Source organism: Dendrobates tinctorius, unplaced genomic scaffold (assembly GCF_039654945.1).
Source record: "Dendrobates tinctorius isolate UK_male_01 unplaced genomic scaffold, ASM3965494v1 ptg000105l, whole genome shotgun sequence".
In the NCBI taxonomy this organism is placed as follows: Eukaryota; Metazoa; Chordata; class Amphibia; order Anura; family Dendrobatidae; genus Dendrobates; species Dendrobates tinctorius.
The window spans coordinates 12,397,021-12,415,612 of record NW_027361773.1 but is presented as its reverse complement, the minus strand read 5'-3'; the positions used below and the strand labels follow the sequence as shown (position 1 = coordinate 12,415,612).

The 18,592-nt window shown below is 41.6% G+C and overlaps 1 protein-coding gene across 2 annotated transcripts in view; it reads left to right on the top strand.

Moving 5' to 3' along the window:
* The window catches only part of NET1 (neuroepithelial cell transforming 1), a 55,700-nt gene extending 41,477 nt beyond the window's left edge, over positions 1-14,223 (top strand). The window contains exons 1-9 of one of the 2 annotated variants that reach the window (XM_073589077.1): positions 6,806-7,070; positions 9,304-9,411; positions 9,616-9,783; positions 10,020-10,179; positions 10,276-10,352; positions 10,480-10,737; positions 11,147-11,317; positions 11,824-12,010; positions 12,487-14,223. In XM_073589077.1, the coding sequence (XP_073445178.1) occupies positions 6,978-7,070; positions 9,304-9,411; positions 9,616-9,783; positions 10,020-10,179; positions 10,276-10,352; positions 10,480-10,737; positions 11,147-11,317; positions 11,824-12,010; positions 12,487-12,881 (1,617 nt within the window). In that variant the 5' untranslated portion in view covers positions 6,806-6,977 and the 3' untranslated portion in view covers positions 12,882-14,223. Of the gene's footprint in view, positions 1-6,805; positions 7,071-9,303; positions 9,412-9,615; positions 9,784-10,019; positions 10,180-10,275; positions 10,353-10,479; positions 10,738-11,146; positions 11,318-11,823; positions 12,011-12,486 lie in introns of those variants that run through there. The other variant, XM_073589076.1, reaches the window with a different exon arrangement.
* The last annotated feature ends 4,369 nt before the right edge of the window (positions 14,224-18,592 follow it).

The following is an 18,592-nucleotide window of genomic DNA, read 5'->3' as shown; positions in this document are numbered from 1 at the left end:
GAAAACGTTTGACCTCTGTCATTGCCAACAAGGGACATATCACAAAGTATTGCGATGAAATTTTGTTTCTGACCAAATACTTATTTTCCACCATAATATGCAAATAAAATGAAAAAAAAACAGACAATGTGATTTTCTGGATTTTTTTTTCTCAGTTTGTCTCCCATAGTTGAGGTCTACCTATGATGTAAATTACAGACGCCTCTCATCTTTTTAAGTGGTGGAACTTGCACTATTGCTGACTGACTAAATACTTTTTTTCCCCACTGTATATTTGTATGTAGATAGATAGATAGAGAGATATTATATATCTCTCTCTATCTCTAACAGACCAAAAGTTTGGACACACCTTCTCATTCAAAGCGTTTTCTTTTATTTTCATGACTATGAAAATTGTAGATTCACTCTGAAGGCATCAAAACTATGAATTAACACTTGAATGCCAAGAGTGTGCAAAGCAGTAATCAAAGCAAAAGGTGGCTACTTTGAAGAACCTAGAATATAAGACATATTTTCAGTTGTTTCACACTTTTTTGTTAATTATATAATTCCACATGTGTTAATTCATAGTTCTGATGCCTTCAAAGTGAATCTACAATTTTCATAGTCATGAAAATAAAGAAAACTCTTTGAATGAGAAGGTGTGTCCAAACTTTTGGTCTGCACTGTATAAATAATGTATGTATGTGTATTTGTAAATGTGTATACATATACTGTATGTGTATATATAATATAATTTTTTTTTAGAAAAAACTGTGCGTCACCAAACAAGAATGGATGACCCAATTGATTTACTATGATTTACACCTGAGCTGATCAAGAGATTGACACAAGCTGATATCTGCCTTCTATTTCAGGGCACATAGACAGCACAAAATATACCAAATTTAGCAGAAGGCGTATCTTGGTACACATTACTTTAGCAGACTTCTGTTTGCGCCTATGTAACGCCAGTCTTACTAAATCAACCCCTATATACCCATCTTTTTAGAAACTTGCCCCAAGGTGTTTCTGTGAACTTTAAGGTATAATTATTTAAGGGGTTCTCCTAAACTTGATCAAGTTAACTACTAAAACCTCAGTTCCCTAAGGCTAACATTTCGTATGCCAATAATAAAGGCGTTGACCATCTTTGGCAACATTTTTTTTTTTTTTTCTTAAATGCATTCATTTTTTGGCTGAAAATAATTTTTCTAATTGGGTTGCATGGTTTGTGTTTCACTGTCTATTGTTAGCTGTAGAATGACTTAACTGAGAGTTGGTCAGTGAGCTCATTCTGATGGTTCAAAAGGAAAATGTAACTTTTTCCCTGTTTAACCACATCAAAGTTGAATGTGCATGGAAACTGAAAAACTGTGACCGGCAAATGGTGCAAAAGCCCCTTTAATGGAACCTAAAAGCCCCTTTAATGGAGTGCTGGTGGATACTCCAAATTAATTTATAGGCGTGCATCTTTCAAATATTGTTCGCCAACGCCTGCAGTGTCCTCCAGCCAGGTGCAGGCGTTCATTTGTGGAGTAAATTTCTGACTTTGTCAGGTGCACATCGGCATGTCCTGCTCCACTAACTTTTAAAAATGTTATCTGAGCTGCCTGGGATAAGGAAAAACTTCGTGCTGGATCTGTGCCCAAGTGTTCTTCTCTCTAGCAGATCTACAGTTTGGTGTCAGTCTCCAATTGGATCTGTGGAAATAGCCAAACTGTGTAGTAGGCTAGGTTATTACTGAGGGGCCGACCTGGCAGATAGTACCCTTGTTCTGCTTCTGACCAGAGCGCGGCCTTTGTTCATGTGCAGTGCTGAGTGTGTCGGGTTTTGTTTGCCTTTTTGTGTGTAATACCATTGCTTAGAAAGTAGTCCTTTCACCCGTGGTTATAAATAACCTCCGTTACTGAAAATAAAACCTAAATAAGGCTAGTTTCACACTTGTTTTTTTGTTCAAAAAAAGCATGCGTTTTTTTTCCCCTATACTTTACATGGGTGCGCATACACATGCGTTTGTACGCGAATGCACTTTTTGTAGTGTGCGCTCGGGCGCACAAAATGCATCCTGTTGCATTTTTTGTGCGTCCGACTTGTCCCAAAAAACCGCATGCGCACGTAATGCTTTTTTTTTTCCACCCAAACACCCATTATAGTCTATGGGTGCGCTGACGTGCGCATGGTAATGCGCACGTCAGCGCAAAAAAAAAAAAACGCATGCCTTTTTAAAAAAAAAATAAAAAAATGCGCAAAACCGCAAAAAAGCACACAAACGCATGATGTGTTTTTCTTATGTGCGTTTGCACTGCGCACGGTGCGCAGCGCAAAAAAAGCGCAAGTGTGAAAGTAGCCTAACTGAACCAAGCAGAGATGTGTAAAGATGGACAGTAGTTCTGCCCTTCAGAGTCATTTTCAGCTTGCTGTGCCATTGCATGGTTAGTGCCACTTTTTAAAGTGTTGTGTGTTTTTTTTTTTGTTTTTTTTTTTGTTAGACCTTTATGGCGTATCCATGTATTAGGGTTATGGTTGCTACCACATCTAAACTGAGAACACCCATCCTGCCTGATGAGGTGAGATTAGATGGAAATTAAATAGAAATGAGAATCCTCATGTAACCAGCACTTTAATTTTTATTTCATAAATGAAGAGTGCACTGAAAATATGTAACTGTGTAATATATTTTATCAGAGACATCTGCTTCTTTCTCTGCCAGGACTGATCATTCATTCTTAATTCACGGGTAAAATGATGCATTAGGCCGGGATCACACATGCGAGGAATACGCCCGAGTCTCGCATGTTAATACCCGGCACTGCCGTCAGCACTCAGGAACGGAGCGTGCGGCGCATAGCAATACATGGAGCCGAACGCTCCGCTCCTGAGTGCTGACGGCAGTGCCGGGTATTAACATGTGAGACTCGGGCGTATTCCTAGCCTGTGTTATCCCAGCCTTACTGAGATGAAAGATAACAGTTGGTACTGATAAGGTTTTATGGAGGGAGGAGCTGTAGACAGAGCTCCTCCCCCTTTACTCAAAATAGTCTGATCAGTAGTACCTGCCATCTCCTATCTCAGTAATGTAACTGTCTTCCCTGAACACAGATTTTACTGCAATGGAAAATTTTGAAAATAAGTCCTGTCGGAGAAAAGAGCAGATTTCTCTAATAAGATGTATTACAACATTTCTTATTTTCATGTGTACCATTGATTTATGAAATAAAAATGTAAACCAATGTCTGTTTAGGGGGTCAAATGTATCCCTGTGAAGCCATATATTGTGTATGTAGGCAGGTGGAGACATTCTAAGTGGCTCAGGGGTTTAGACTTTCAACAGCTTAACCTGCCGGTGTCTGCGCGCTCAGCCAACGGCCTAATGTGTATGGGGGCCTCCAGAGTCCTCCAACAGATGATGTTATGGGAGCAAACAATCACACTTGTCCGGTTTTCAGACTGCGATCCTTTTACCCTTGGTGAGATAATCTGATGCCAGAGATGTGTGGAGGTTGCTTTCTATAGAACCTAGAATGTCCATGTACTGTGTATGGGCCTTTAGTCCTCTCCTTACAAGTGTTGGCTGCAATGGCTGGGATCAGTTGTTACCATGGTGATTTGGTAGAGAATCTGTCGCCTCACTCGCTGCTCACACCCCTCTGAATCAATGTGTCAGGGAGGATAAGTGTGGGGCCTGGAAGCAAGCAGCTGCAGGGAGAATGAAACGTAATTTTCTCCCTGCAGTTGTTTTAGTAAGGCAGCTATTTTCCCGTGGCTTACCCCTATATCTGTAAGTAGATGGTGTTTCTGGAGGTGACGAGTTCTCATTAACCATTAGATGCTGGGGTTAATAGCGCCAATGGCATACAGGCCATCTCAGGACTGATATTAGGTGTAAGGCCGGGGTCACACTGGCGAGGAATACGGGAGAGTGAGAGGCGCAAAAAGCACGCATTACACACGGACAAATGATTCTCTATGGGGTCCCTCGCACCAGCCGTATATTTCTCATCCGTATTCTACGCTCCGTGCCACTCGCAGCATGCTGCGATTGTCAGCGTCCTACGGCCGTAGTACGCCAATGCAAGTCTATGGGTGCGCAAAAAATACGGATTACACACGGACCACACGTGTGACTTGCGAGAAATACGCACCAGGTGTCTTTTAGCAAAGCCGGCAATTCAGTGCACTATACAGTAAATTCACACTGACAGGTTTAATAAAGAAACGAAAGAATAGATATAGACACACAGAATAAATATATATATATATATATATATATATATATATATATATATATATATATATATATATATATTCTATGTGTCTATCTATTCTTTCATTTCTTCATTAAAACTGTCATAGGGCTCCATTATATGTCCATTTTGCAAGCCTGCGAGAAAATCTCACCATATGGATTACATACGGATGCTGACATGCGCAAAATACGCATACATGTGTGCAAAATCACACTCGCCTTCCTCCGTTATAATGGAGCGGGGGTCTCTGTTCGAATAAGCAGTGACTGTGAAGGGAGAAGCCCACAGTAGGGTAAACCCCAAATATAGGAGACAGTAAAATAGGTTTGCTCACCTTGGGGGGTTGTGTGGAGGCACAACCACTATAAAGGTTTAGATAGCCGGCTGCAGTTGCCCCATGGCTGGGGGAAGGATCCGCCAGAGGGAAATGACCAAAACAGGGGAAAAAAACACCTTTAACAATTGGCTGCGTTGCTGGAAAGAAGTCTCTTGCTGCAATATTCATTAGAAGGTTCTTTGTGGTCCACTATGCGTTTCAGTGCCCTACTTGCATCTTTATCAAGTCCTGTTGGTTTTTGTGCTCTTGATAAAGATGCCAAAACGGCATTGAAACGCATAGTGGACCACAAAGAACCTTCTAATGAATATTGCAGCAAGAGACTTCTTTCCAGCAACGCAGCCAATTGTTAAACAGGTTTTTTCTCTTTAGGCATTGTCTGAGACTGACAGAGATGGCAAAGAATTAAATATGCAAATTGCCTCTTCAGAGAGAGAGAGGTCTAGAACTCTAGTGCCACCTATAGGAAGTAGCAATCCTAAAAGTCAATATTGACCCTTTAATGAGCCTTGTAATATGTCTTAAAATAATAGCCAAATCAGAATCTCAGTTTGTAAACCCAGTGTTTCAGGATATTGCCCCTCGTCAGTGCAAAGTATGAGATGCTTCTGACTGGGATCGAAGAGGTAACATTTCTCCTTGCGGAGAGCGACAAGCCAGTGTAAGGAGGCTTATAAGTCATGCAATGCACCTCTGGGAAATTAAATATGGAAATTGCTTCGTCTGAGAGCAAGAGAACTTGAGCTCTAGTGTCACTTGTTGGAAGCATTAAACACATGTATGATCACTGTTGTAGTACGCACATGTAATCACAGCACTATTGAAATGGGGCAGAACAGGACCCTCATCATAGGCGTTAGGACCCCCAGTGGTTTTACTTATCACCTAAATTTGTTGACAATTATCTCCAATGGAAAGTGACCTGTGGAGCAGATTAACTACAGGCTGTCATTTTTGGTGTGTGTCTGTTGCTTATTTGGCTCAGTTTTTCCTCACTGAATCCGCTACAAACCAAAATCTGCAAAAAAAAAAAAAAAAAAACGTGCCCCCACCTGCTATCGGTAAACTGTGTCCACACACATGTATGGTTGTTATAAACTAGATATACATTAAGGGTATGTGCACACATAGTTTTTTGTCTCCGCGGATTTTGTAGAGAAAACTGCAGGAAATCCGCAGGACAAAGTGCTGCGGTTTTTTCTGCGGTTTTGCCCTGCGGTTTTACACCTCATAATGGATGAGGTGTAAAACTGCAGCGTTTCTGCACCAAACAATTGACATGCTGCGTTTTGAAAACCGCGCGGAAAAAAACGCAGCATGTGCACAGCTTTTTTTTTTTTTCCATAGGAAATAAAGGTACTATACAACGCAGCAGAATCTGCTGCGTTTCTGCAGAGCCAAAAACGCTGCGGAAACGCAGCAGAAACCGCAAAGTGTGCACAGATACCCTTAAGAGGTTGTGCACTGCTTTTACAGCGACATCCGGCACCCCTGCCAATCCACTATTACTGGTTTTGGCCACAACTGGCCGGAAGTACTCACTTGTCGAGCTGCTCCGTCTACTTGTAGTGGCCGCCGCAGGGTGCTACACATTCCCCTCCTATTGATTTGAATATTTGGATGTGCAGTACCCTGCGGCGGCCACTACAAGTAGACGGAGCAGCTCGACAAGTGGGTGCTTGCTGTCAGAGAGCGATAATAGCTGATCAGCAGGGTGTCGGGTGTCAGACCCTGGCCGATCAAACATTGATGATCTATCCATTGGTAGACAATCTCTTTTTTTAGATCAATGATGTACATATGGGAGCTTATGTCTTAGTAATACACATATCTTACCAACAGGTGGCACCAGGGATGGGGTTGGGGGTAGAATACTCTGGGTAAATCTGTAGTTTTTAGTTTTGCTTGGAATATTTAACTCTGTACTATTTTTATTAAGCAGTTTATATAGTTCCATCAGCTTTCACAGCACTTTACATAGAAATATTGGGGTAACACATTGTAACACTTACAAAGGAACTGCTGTTCCCAAATACAGCCCCTCCAGTGTGGTTGTCCTGCTGGTGGATGTGAAGCCCCAGCACCACACTCCTTCCTCCTGGTGAGAGGGCACGGTCTGTGCTGTAAGCTGATCTGCCGACTGGTGTACCAGCTGTCAGACAGATGACATGGCATTCCACAGGATCCCGCCCTGGCAGCTGAGGTGGCTCCTCCCCACTTGAAGTCTTCCCAGTTGCTGCACTTTGTAAAGCTCACTCCACTTGATGCCAGGGAAGTATGCAGTATGGGAAGGAGCTGTGAGTGTTTCTTAGCACACCGGAGACTCGTCTATGAAAACACAGAAGCCCCTAAAGGGCTTGGGCGTCTAACGTGGATTAGTAACTGCTTGTGTGAGGAGCAGATTATAAAGTATGGTGGCTCATGATGAAATCGGTGGACTCTTGCCTATTAAAAGGACTATTCAGGTGATAGCCGTACAGAATCCGGCATCAAAGGAATTAGAGGTATGTTGTGCTCTGCAATGGTTTTCTCTAGGGATGCGACTTTGTTATACATATATGTGCCTCATATTGGCTGAATTCCAGTGCTGATGGTTATCATCTGACATTCTTTATACTCTTGTAGCAATTCCTGATATCTATCTTCTATCCAGGATTGCTATGAAAAGCTACAAATCTGTACGGTCCCACAGTACAGCAGCCCAGGGTGCTTCATGAAAATGAGCCTCCTACAACATAATGGAGTTGTGTTTAGTCACGGTTCACTCTCTCACATTTCCATGAAGAGCCTGAAGCCGTGTGGTTTAGCTATAGTAAAACTGCTTGCCCTTCAAGAACAGAGCTGCTGAAGCGCCTCTTTGTAGTTGTAACCCCTGCTGAGCCTTATCTGTTCCTTAGTTTGTCTTCCTGTTCGCTTCTTGTATATTTTGTCTTTAGAAGTGACTTTCCTCAATGCATCCTTTCAGGAGAGAACAAAGTGTGATATTGTGCCGGTCAGCGTGTGGGACTAATGTCTTTAGCATATGATGAATAAATATCTCTTATGCTGATTTTTACATGCATTTTCTGGCGCTGTGCCCTCCAGCGTAGGACGGACTGTGCTGTTTCCTTCAGGCTAATGTCTGGTTGACACACTGAACTGTTAAGATTGCTGTTGTCTAGTGTGCTATGGCTGGTAAGCTCAGATTTGCTGTGTACCCTACGCTCCTAATATTGGAGGTGAGGTGATGTTATAGTAGCAGTCTTGAGGTGGTGTTATTGCAGCGATGCATTGAGGCAGCCGGTGACTCTTGGCGCCTCTGCACTTTCTGGCATAACCTGTTTGTCAGTATCGCTAAACTGCCATAGCGAGTACATGGATTACACCTCACCGGCACTTGGTTTTCATCTATTGGAACAAAAGGCGCCTTTGTCCCTTCATCTGTGACCACATTTTAACTTATGATGAAGTCAATGGCCCTGTAATATGAGGCGAAGACCTAATGGCTTTCACACCTGCCATTCTTTGGGCATAGGAACCTATTGTCCTTACTGTCACTTCTGATAAAGACCTCCGGTCACAGAAGGGACGTTTTTACCTTTATATACTGATCTGAGCTATTGTAGAAAATAGAATAAGAATATAAGATTTGTTGTACACATGAGGTCCGTGGTGGAGGGATGAATGGAGATGATGGTTCACTTTTCTTCCAGATGACGATTATGTTCTCGCTTGTATCTATAAGTTCATAAAGTGATTGCTGTGCCTTGTGAGATTAACAACTTCTTGAAAGTGAAGTTTAATACAGGGTGGAGAAATGTAAAACACGTCAGCAGATGCTTTTGTGCTTTCCCGCAGATCTGATTGAAGGGGTTTTCCAGTAAAGATAAGTTATCGTCTATCTCCAGGATAGGTGATCACTTACTGATTGGTGGGAGCCTGGCCGCTGGGATCCACACTGATCAGCAGGATAAGGCATTTTTATGCCCTTTCTAGAATGGAGCAATAGCGTGCGTGCTTGACCTCTGCGTTCTTAGGTCCATATGGGGCTGCCGGAAAAAGTCAAACAGAGAATGACTTGAGCCGCATTCGCACTGCTGTGCTATTCCTTTACTGGGATAAAGGTGACCCGTTCTACCAATCGATGCAGGTCCCAGCAGTTGGGCCCCCACCAATCAATAAGTTATCACCTATCTATTGGCTGCATGATAACTTTTCACTGGACATCCCCTTTAAGAATGGAGTTCTGGAACGTGATTACTGTCAAATTAAAGCTGCAAAAAATGACTAGAAGTTCGTATAAACTTATAAGGTGAACTTGATATGCTACAGGCTTCAGTAGTTTTGACCCATATCTAAATAAATGTCTCGGCTATTAAAGGTCTCCTTTTATCAGTGGTTGATCAGTGTTTTGCTTTGCTTTGGCCTTTGGCATTTTGGAGTCCAGTCTTGACTAGCTGAGTCCCTGGTAAATAATCATCTGTGTGGACACCCTCTAGGTATATTTCTGAGGATTTTGCCCTTTGAATATTTACTTGGATTACTCTTTGTTTTTCTGTCTAATGCAGCTTGCGTGCAGACAAACCTACCTACGTAAGCCGGTATTGTCCGGCTTCCTCTATATGCTAGTTAGCATTTCATATTTGCTTTGTGTTGAAGAATGCCTGTGATTTGATAGCCTTCACGTAGCAGCAAGACTTAAAAAATGGAAAGCTTCAGGCTAACTATAATGTATGTGTTATTTTTCTGTGTTTTCAGGAGCCGAGCAATAAAAGAGTACGGCCATTAGCACGTGTAACATCTCTCGCAAATTTAATATCTCCTGTGCGAAATGGCGCCGTCCGACGCTTTGGACAAACGATCCAGGTAAATAAATGCTAGGATAACCGCAATTGCAAACCTCCTCCCCCCCAAGTGAATTGGTGTTTTGCACCAGCGTTGACCCTTCCTTGTTGTGGCATATTGTTTTTGCCATCGTGCTTGTGAGAAAGTATGTCTTCATGGAACATATGCCTCTGTCTAAAGTATGTACATCTAAATTCAGCTGTTCCTGTGCTTTCTTCCCAATAGTCATTCGCAATGCGAGCAGAAAACAAGTCTCCAGGTGGTACACACAAATCTTGTAGCAAAATGGCTGCACCAACTCCTCCAAAACGAAGAAACAGTGTCTTATGGTCTGAGATGTTAGATGTCAACATGAAGGAATCACTAAGCACCAAGGAAATAAAACGGCAAGAGGTACCCGAAATAAATATACATACAATATATCCTGTATTAATAATGTGTCGTCAGAGAGAAAATGGTCAAATTAGAGATCTTTCAGGTCTACATTTGAGCCTGAAGTGTAATATATATGTCTAGTCTATACATCTGTGAAGCTGATGGACAAATATATTTGTGTAGCTGGGCTTAGAGGGTAAACCCATTATGACTACAATCCCCATATTTAAACCCTTACTCTTCTGTATTTAAAGGCTATATTTGAAATGACCAGAGGAGAAAAAGACCTTATTGAAGACCTCAAGCTTGCCAGGAAGGCCTACCATGACCCTATGCTTAAGCTATCAATTATGTCTGAAGAAGAGCTGGCGCACATATTTGGCGATCTGGATGCCTACATTCCCCTACATGAAGGTACATTTGAACCCATTTCTGGTGTGACCTCTTGTCCATCCCTTTGCCAAGTTTTTTTTAGGATTTGATTTCTAATGTATATGCTTCTTATTTTAGAACTTCTGACTAAACTAGGAGAAGCCACAAGACCGGATGGAACGGTTGAGCACATTGGTCCCATTCTTGTAAACTGGGTAAGTTCTGCTAAGTTTTTTGTCGAAATCATTATTTTTCTCTTAACAATTATAGTAAAGAAAAAATACCACCCTGAGATCATTGTAACTTTTATAATTTGTTTTTTCTTATTTTTTTTCTCTTTAGTTGCCACGACTCAATGCTTATAAAGGTTATTGCAGTAACCAGTTGGCAGCAAAAGCTCTCCTGGATCAAAAAAAGCTCGATCGCAGAGTTCAGGATTTTCTTCAGAGATGTCTTGAGTCCCCTTTCAGTCGCAAGTTAGACCTGTGGAGCTTCCTTGATATTCCAAGAAGCCGTCTAGTCAAGTATCCCCTTCTACTCAAGGAAATCTTGCGACACACTCCCAAAGACCATCCAGATGTGAAGAGTTTGGAGCAAGCGGTAAGTTGTGTAGCATCACGGATCACCAAAGGTGAAGGTCTCATGATAAGCTGGCAGTCCTTGAAGGATGTCACTAGTCATCATTATAGTCATGTAAATTTGTCTAAGTGGCCCACGTGTTGCACATAAAAATGGGCCATTTACTCAATCTGGAAGTGGACCTCAAAAGCCATTGAGTTACTGTATTACCATGCTGTCATATGACCTACTAGTAATGTTTAGACAGAAACTGACCAAAAAATTGGCTTGGTATTACCAAACTCGTATCTGCTGGATTTCAGAGAGATATATAGAGAGATATAGATATATATATTGGAGAAACCCTTAAAAAAAATATTTCCCACCATTTTTTTTTGCCCTGCTTGATTGCAATTTTATTTTAATTAACTTTTTTTCCTTTCCATTACAGCTCTTCTTAATCCTAGGTGTCCTCGCAGACATAAACTTGAAAAAGGGCGAGTCCGAATGCCAGTATTACATCGACAAGCTGGAGTACCTCGATGATAAACAAAGAGACCTACGGATAGAATCGAGCAAGTCACTACTGTGTCACGGAGAACTGAAGAATAAAAATGGCCATGTAAGTGTTTGAGAGCGTAATTACTAATGAAATGAGACTTTACTACTCCTCGAAACTAGCGAATATGATGCCATGTGGCTGGGTGGCATTCTTCTGCTGCGAGGCATTCACTAGACTGACGTAAACAATGACCTCACGCATTCAAATGTGTTTTACCAATGTAAATGACATGTTACACTTGTGGGTAGGACAGGACGGCAGGCTAATGGCTGCAGTTTTACCATTGTTAGTATATTATTACTGGAGGACGGGAAGTATAAATTAAAGATTTGCAGTCCTAGCTTAATTTCAAAACTATTTTTATCCTGCTTTATGAGCGAAGCTTTTATGCGGTGAGGTCATCACCAATTTTTGTAAGAAGCTATAATTGTATGTGACAGCAAGAAAGTAGAAAATCTCTCTTAAAAAGTACATGTCCAGGGGATAGTTCTGTGCTCTTTTTATGGTGAAGGAAATGATTTTGCATGAAAAGGAATAATCTAATCTGGCGTTTTGTTTCCTCACAGAAACTGTACCTGTTCCTTTTTCAAGACATATTGGTTTTAACACGCCCAGTTACACGGAACGAGCGTCACTCTTACCAGGTTTACAGGCAGCCTATCCCTGTCCAAGACTTGGTGTTAGAGGATCTCCAGGATGGTGATGTACGAATGGGAGGCTCCTTCAGGGGGGCGTTCACCAATTCTGACAAAGGTATGCTTGCCTGGATTATTGTGATTTCACTTGTAGGCTTTGCAGTCCTGAACAACATGTTTTCTAGGCTTTAATTATGATTTACCTATGCCCAAACGTTTGGGTACCCCTCTGCCCATTGAAGACCCATGCTTTCTAGCCTTCACCAAGCATACATGTCTATGGTACAGCTATGTAAGGTGTGTGACCCCCATAACTCAGAATTATTTTTGCTCTTTGGAGTACTCAATTCAAACTATATATATAAATGTGTTTGCTGTGGCGCCGTCATTTAATATCTTGTATGTGACCTCCTGTCCTCTCGAAGTGAAGAAGGCCAGTTTCACTAATGCAGTTCTCAGTTTTGAGATCTGAATATGTAAATGTAATTTTAAGCTGTGGGCTCAAATTTTCTTTTTTGGCCAATACATGTATAAAGTGCCCTTTTTATAGGCAAATTCTAATTTATTTATTTTTTTTACTTTTTATCTTTTTAGCTAAAAACATCTTCAGGGTTCGGTTTCAAGATGCTTGCGTCGGCCAAAGTCACACACTCCAAGCCAATGACATCTTTCACAAGCAGCAGTGGCTGAACTGTATCAGAACAGCGGTTGCCCCATACCAACACACATCACCAACTGAATTAAAAGAGCTGCCCGACCTCAGTGAGGAATGTGAAGAAAATCATCCGCCTGTGCCAAATGCCAAAGTACAGAGGCGCTCGTCCACCATATCCAGCAATGTAGAAATGGACTTTGAATCAAATGCTGACAGTTGTAGTGCAGACTCCCCTGAGGAACCTAAGTCTGGCAAAACGCAAACAGAGAAAGGCAGTCGGAAAACTCTGGAGAAGACACAGCAAAGCATGAAGCGGAAAGAAACGTTGGTTTAATTTGCAAATTGCCTTTTGGCTGGACTTGTGTTTTATAGATATGTACATTTTTTTCTTATCTTTTCCATGTGCGTATACTGGGATTGTCATGGATCCTACTGTATGTGTTCCCCCTTGTTCCCTTTCAGTGGCAGCTACTGGTATTCAGTCAACACTGTTAAAGTAGAGTCTTTAACACCGTACCCCCATAAGAGGGGAATAATAAAACTACAAAGTAATTTTTGTTAATGTCCCAATAGTAAATGTTATAAAATGTAAGTGTAGGGCATTACACCTTCTACATGACTGTAAATTTGGTAGATCATGCCTGTAATGTTGAGGGAATTCAGTGTGAAGTGAGGTCAGTAACCGCGGCCATATTTGGTCTTTTCTTCACCATGGATTTCTCCAGCTGGAAGGTCTTGAAATACACTTAGACTGTAATCTGAGCCAGTAACTTGTTCTTTTCTTTTTCAGAATGTCAGAAATACCCAAACCCTTGTTATTTTTACATCTGAAACATGTTTGATCAAATCCTTAAAAAGACTCTATTTTAGCAGGTTTTCCATGTTACCTACTGGAATTTTGTTTACTGTACATTCCTTCATTTATGTTTTGTTTTGTTTTTTGTGACAAGTATTTAATTTTTTATGTAGTGTAGAGGGTTTTCACGACCATTTTATTGTAGTTTTGAAGATTTTTAGAGACCATCTATTGACTCTCGCAGATGCAGCCCCCCCCCCCCTCCCCCCAGACGCGGCAGTTGACTTAAATTTGGACACCTTTTTTTTTTTATAAAAAAAAAAAAAAATGTTTTTTTTTTTTTTTTGTTTTGTTTTTTAAAGTAGACGTGTGTAAGAAAAGTAGACACTAGTGAAGGGTTTAGGAGCGCCGCTGCAGAGTAATGAATACTGTGTTTTGGCAAGAGACTAGAGTTGATGGGCCATGCCTATGGCAAGCGTGTGAGTTCGATGGGATTTCTGTATGTCGTAGAAGGTCAGGAGGGACGTTGTGAAGAGAAGCAAATATTGACTAATATAGATTGTGAAATGGTAGAGGTTTTACCATATTGAATTGTAGGTGGAAGATACAATTTCACGTTAGTGAATTAGTGACCATTACAATAAAAGTTTTTTGTTTTTTTTTTATTTTGATTGCAACTTGTCGATCAGGATTGTGCAAAATTTCTCTGCCGTCATATTTACTGTACTGTAATCTTATACTGTAAATACTTTTGTATCTTGCGGAAGACTGTGATGCATTGTTGGGTGTTCAGCCACTGTACATAACGGAAATGCATGGTTTTATGTAAATGTCTGTACAGCAATACATCTTCAAGTACAATAAAATGAAATCCCTCATCTTTTAGTTGTCATCTCTTTTGGCACGTATTGATCAGCCATAACAATAATACCATAATGTGCACGTCTCCTTTGTGCTTCCAAAACAATTGAGCCTCACCCCGAGGCATTGACTTTACGGACAGACTTAACTTTACGTCCTGGAAGTTGCAAAATGCGACGTCTGAGGATTGGATTTTTTTATTTCTTGTTTTATTTACACCATCATATCTCATAGATACACAATTGGACTGGATTAAATATCCTGCTGAAGGAGGCTACTTCCTTTAAGGAATACCAATATTTAACAAAGTGTTCTTTGTCTATGACAATGTACCACAAACTGATAGTACATGCCAAGGTAAAATCATCGTGAAGGACCCAAGGTTTCCCAGCAAAACGTGGAAGTATGGTGCTCCAGGCAACTGCCCACTTGTCATCTTTCCATAGTGCATTATAGTTCCATCTCTTCCCCACATAAACTGCGCATAAGTGCCCAGTAATTTGCATAATGGATAAGAACACTGGACTCCTCAGACCTTCGGTAACAGTGCTGTAGAGCAGGGGTCAAAATAGACACTTGGACCTGATTTATGAAGCAAGCTATGATTTGCCGATAACTTTCTAGCGTAGCCAGTATTGGCTTTTTAACAGTAGCTGCTCTCTGGAACTGGACCAGATGGTCTAGTCCTTGCAAAAGTAACCCATTGGACCTCAGACTGGGTGGTATATATTGGCCTGGCGTATGGCTGTAACTACTGACCCCCTATTGACTGAAGTCACTGTAAAGATTATAGCAGTAGTATTTGAAAATGGGGTTATAATAAATTATGGAGGTATGCTATATTATTTTGTAGTTTGAGTTTCAACTTAGAATAACTTATTTAGGCTGGGGTCAGACTTGAGAAAAAGTCGCACGAGTATCGCATGTCAATACCCAGCACTGCCGCCGTCACTCGGATCGGAGCGTTCACCTGCATGTATTTCTATGCAGCTGAACGCTCCTGTCCCAAGTGCTGGCGGCAGTGCCGGATATTGACGTTCGAGTTTCTCACAAGTCTGACCCAGGCCTTAAAGGGAATCTGTCACCCCATTTTTGGAGTATGAGCTGCAGGCACTGCCATCAGGGGCTTATCTACAGCATTCTGTAATGCTGTAGATAAGCCCCCGATGTAAACTGAAAGAGAAGAAAACAAGTTATATTATACTCACTGGGGGGCGGTCCGGAGGGCGTCACGGTCCAGCGCCTCCCATCTTGTAGTGGTGACATCATCTTCTTTGCTTTCCGTCGCGGCTTCGGCACAGGCGTACTTTACCTGCTGAGGGCAGAGTAAAGTGCGCAGGTGCCGGACCTCTTTGACCAGGTCCGGTGCCTGCACACTGCAGTACTCTGCTCTGCTCCTCAACAGGGCAGAGCAGTGCGCCAGAGCCGTGACAGGAAGCAAAGAAGAGGACGTCACAGCTACAAGATGGGAGACGCTGGAACGGACCGTGACACCCTCCGGACCGCCCCTGGGTGAGTATAATATAACTCATTTTTCTCTTTCAGGTTACATCAGGGGCTTATCTACAGCATTACAGAATGCTGTAGATAAGCCCCTGATGGCGGTGCCGGCAGCTGATAGTCGAAAAATGGGGTGACAGCTTCCCTTTAACCCCTTGCTGCCATCGGATGGTATAGTACATCTGATGGCAATATCCCCCACTTTGATGTCGGCTATGAGGGTGTGCCCGCATCAAAGCCTGAGACATGTCAGCTATTTTGAACAGCTGACATGTGCCCGCAATAGGTGCGGGTGGAATCGCGAACCACCTGCACCTATTAACTAGTTAAATGCCACTGTCAAACTGACAGCGGCATTTAACGCGTGCTTCCAGCCATCGAGCTTGAAATACATGCACCGCTGACCCACGTCACGTGATCGGGGGTCATCAGTTCGTCGGTATAACAACCAGAGGTCTCCTTGAGACCTCTATGGTTATTGATGCCGGATTGCTATGAGCGCTGCTCTGTGGTCAGCTCTCATAGCAATGTAGTAATTCTGCTACATATAGGCGATCTGAGCATTGCCTCAATGTAGCAGAGCTGATTGAACTATGGCAGCTTCTAGCCTCCCATGGGACTATTGAAGCATGCCAAAAGTTAACGAAAAATATTTTTAAAAATTTTAAAAAAAATAAACATTTAAAATCACCTCCCTTTCGCCCCATTCAAAATAAAACAATAAAAAAATCAAACCTACACATATTTGGTATTGCCACTTCAGGATCGCACTATCAATAAAAAAAAAAAAAAAAGGTTTAGCCTGATTGACGGGTGATCAAGAGAACGTATACTATATGCACATAAGTAATATCATTTATAAATGTCAGCTCGGCGCGCAAAAAATAAACCCTCACCCAACCCGAGGTCTCGGAAAATGGCACATTTTTTTTTTTTTTTTTTTAAAGCAAACTTTGGAATTATTTTTCACCACTTAGATGAAAAAGAACGTAAACATGTTTGGTGTCTATGAACTCATAATGACCTGGAGAATCATAATGGCAGGTCAGTTTTAGCATTTAGTGAACCTAGCAAAAGAGCCACACAAAAAAACAAGTGTGGCATTGCACTTTTTTTGCAATTTCACCGCACTTGGAATTTTTTTTCCCATTTTTAAGTACACGACATGGTAAAACCAATGGTGTCGTTCAAAGGTTCAACTCGTCCCGCAAAAAATAAGCCCTCACACGGCCATATTGACGGAAAAATAAGAACCTTATGGCTCTGGGATGAAGGGGAGCGAAAAACGCAAAAACTGAAAAAAGCTCCGGTCATGAAGGGGATAAAAGAAGTGTATGAAAGACGTAACTTTGTACATTTCAAAGACTTCTTTACAAATGAGTATTAAGACTGTCATAAAAGTTAGCCAGCCAAGCGTGTTTTTCAATAGGAAGCGTGCTATGAAGGAATGGGCATGTAACAATCCTTCCTGTCCGATCCTTCAATTAGGGGAGCACAATGTGAGGTTTAGAGAATTCTCACTATCGGTTCTCTAGACTATGGCTGGCCTCAACATGTTTTTATTTGGGAGAACTACACAAAAAAATCTTCTCCTGAATACTGGAGATCAGGAGCAAGAAATGGTCGTGTCATTACATTCTCAGTAGAAATATGGTCCATGCATTCTTTGTGTACTTTTTCTAGGAAGGAAAAAGTAAGATTACAGTGAGCTAGAATTATATTCTTTACAGCTCATGTTTTACCGGTGAGACCTGGGAAATCGTGCAGGTAGCAGATTATGGAGGTGTAAAACGGTGGGCAAATAAACTAAGGCTCGGTCTACATACGAGATGCTGTTCAACTGAGATCACAGCAACACATTGCAACGTTGGATTACTTGCGACAGTCACAAATGTTTCCAAATGTCGTTGGTTGCATGTGACTTACTTGCCATACACTTTAATGCAAGTTGCCCACAACATGTGACTTATCTGCAAATTGATGTTTTATACACCGCAAAATCAGAACTTCAAAATGGTCACACGACAACCAGTCGCAAACGAGTTAAACAAATTGTTTTTGTTGCGTGACTTTTCGGATCATTAATCGCATGACGTGTAGCCTTAAACATACAGGGGACTACGCCAGCCTTGACAGAGTACACGAGCACCGAATTAAGAAGCACACGCCACTTAATGAATTTGACATATGCCCCTTCTGTGAATTTCTGGTGTAGAAAATGGTGGCAGGTTTGAAGAATTTGACCAGGATCATAGCCACGACCCAACTACGGCTCCAACCCAGCTCTGACCATTTCAGCAGAGCCGATCCAAGATCGCGTGACAATGCCAAGTCGTGATATTTTGCGTAACTCTGCACTGTGCAAAAAATTTGCAATTTTTCAACGTTTTTACACCACTTTTGTGATGCAAAGCTTTGAAGATTGGACCCACAGCTTTTGGGAAATTTGAAATACACTGTTAGTTCCCAGGAGTAATTGGTGCCTTTTTTTTATTTTTTTACTGCTGTTCAAAAAAAAAAGTGAGAAAAAAAAATTACATTGCATTCGCAACAATGTTATTAAATTAGGCAGTGGTCTCCTGTGAGGTTTTCCTCTCCTGAAATTGGGGTGAGGAAAAAAAATCACCGCATGCTGCATATGGCCGCGTAAAACGGCCGAGACTCACCAATGCAAGTCAATGGGTGCGTGAAAAAAAAAAATCACACTGCACACAGACCATGCGTGTGCCATCCGATTTTTGGCGCACCTGTCTCATAAACACAAAAGTGGTGACGTGTTTCTCTGATTGTTCCTCTCCTGGTTTTGGCTTACAAATACTGAGGTAAAATACTGACCAAGTACTGAATGTGTGAACTTGGCCTAAAAGTGAGAATTTTATATGGGCTAT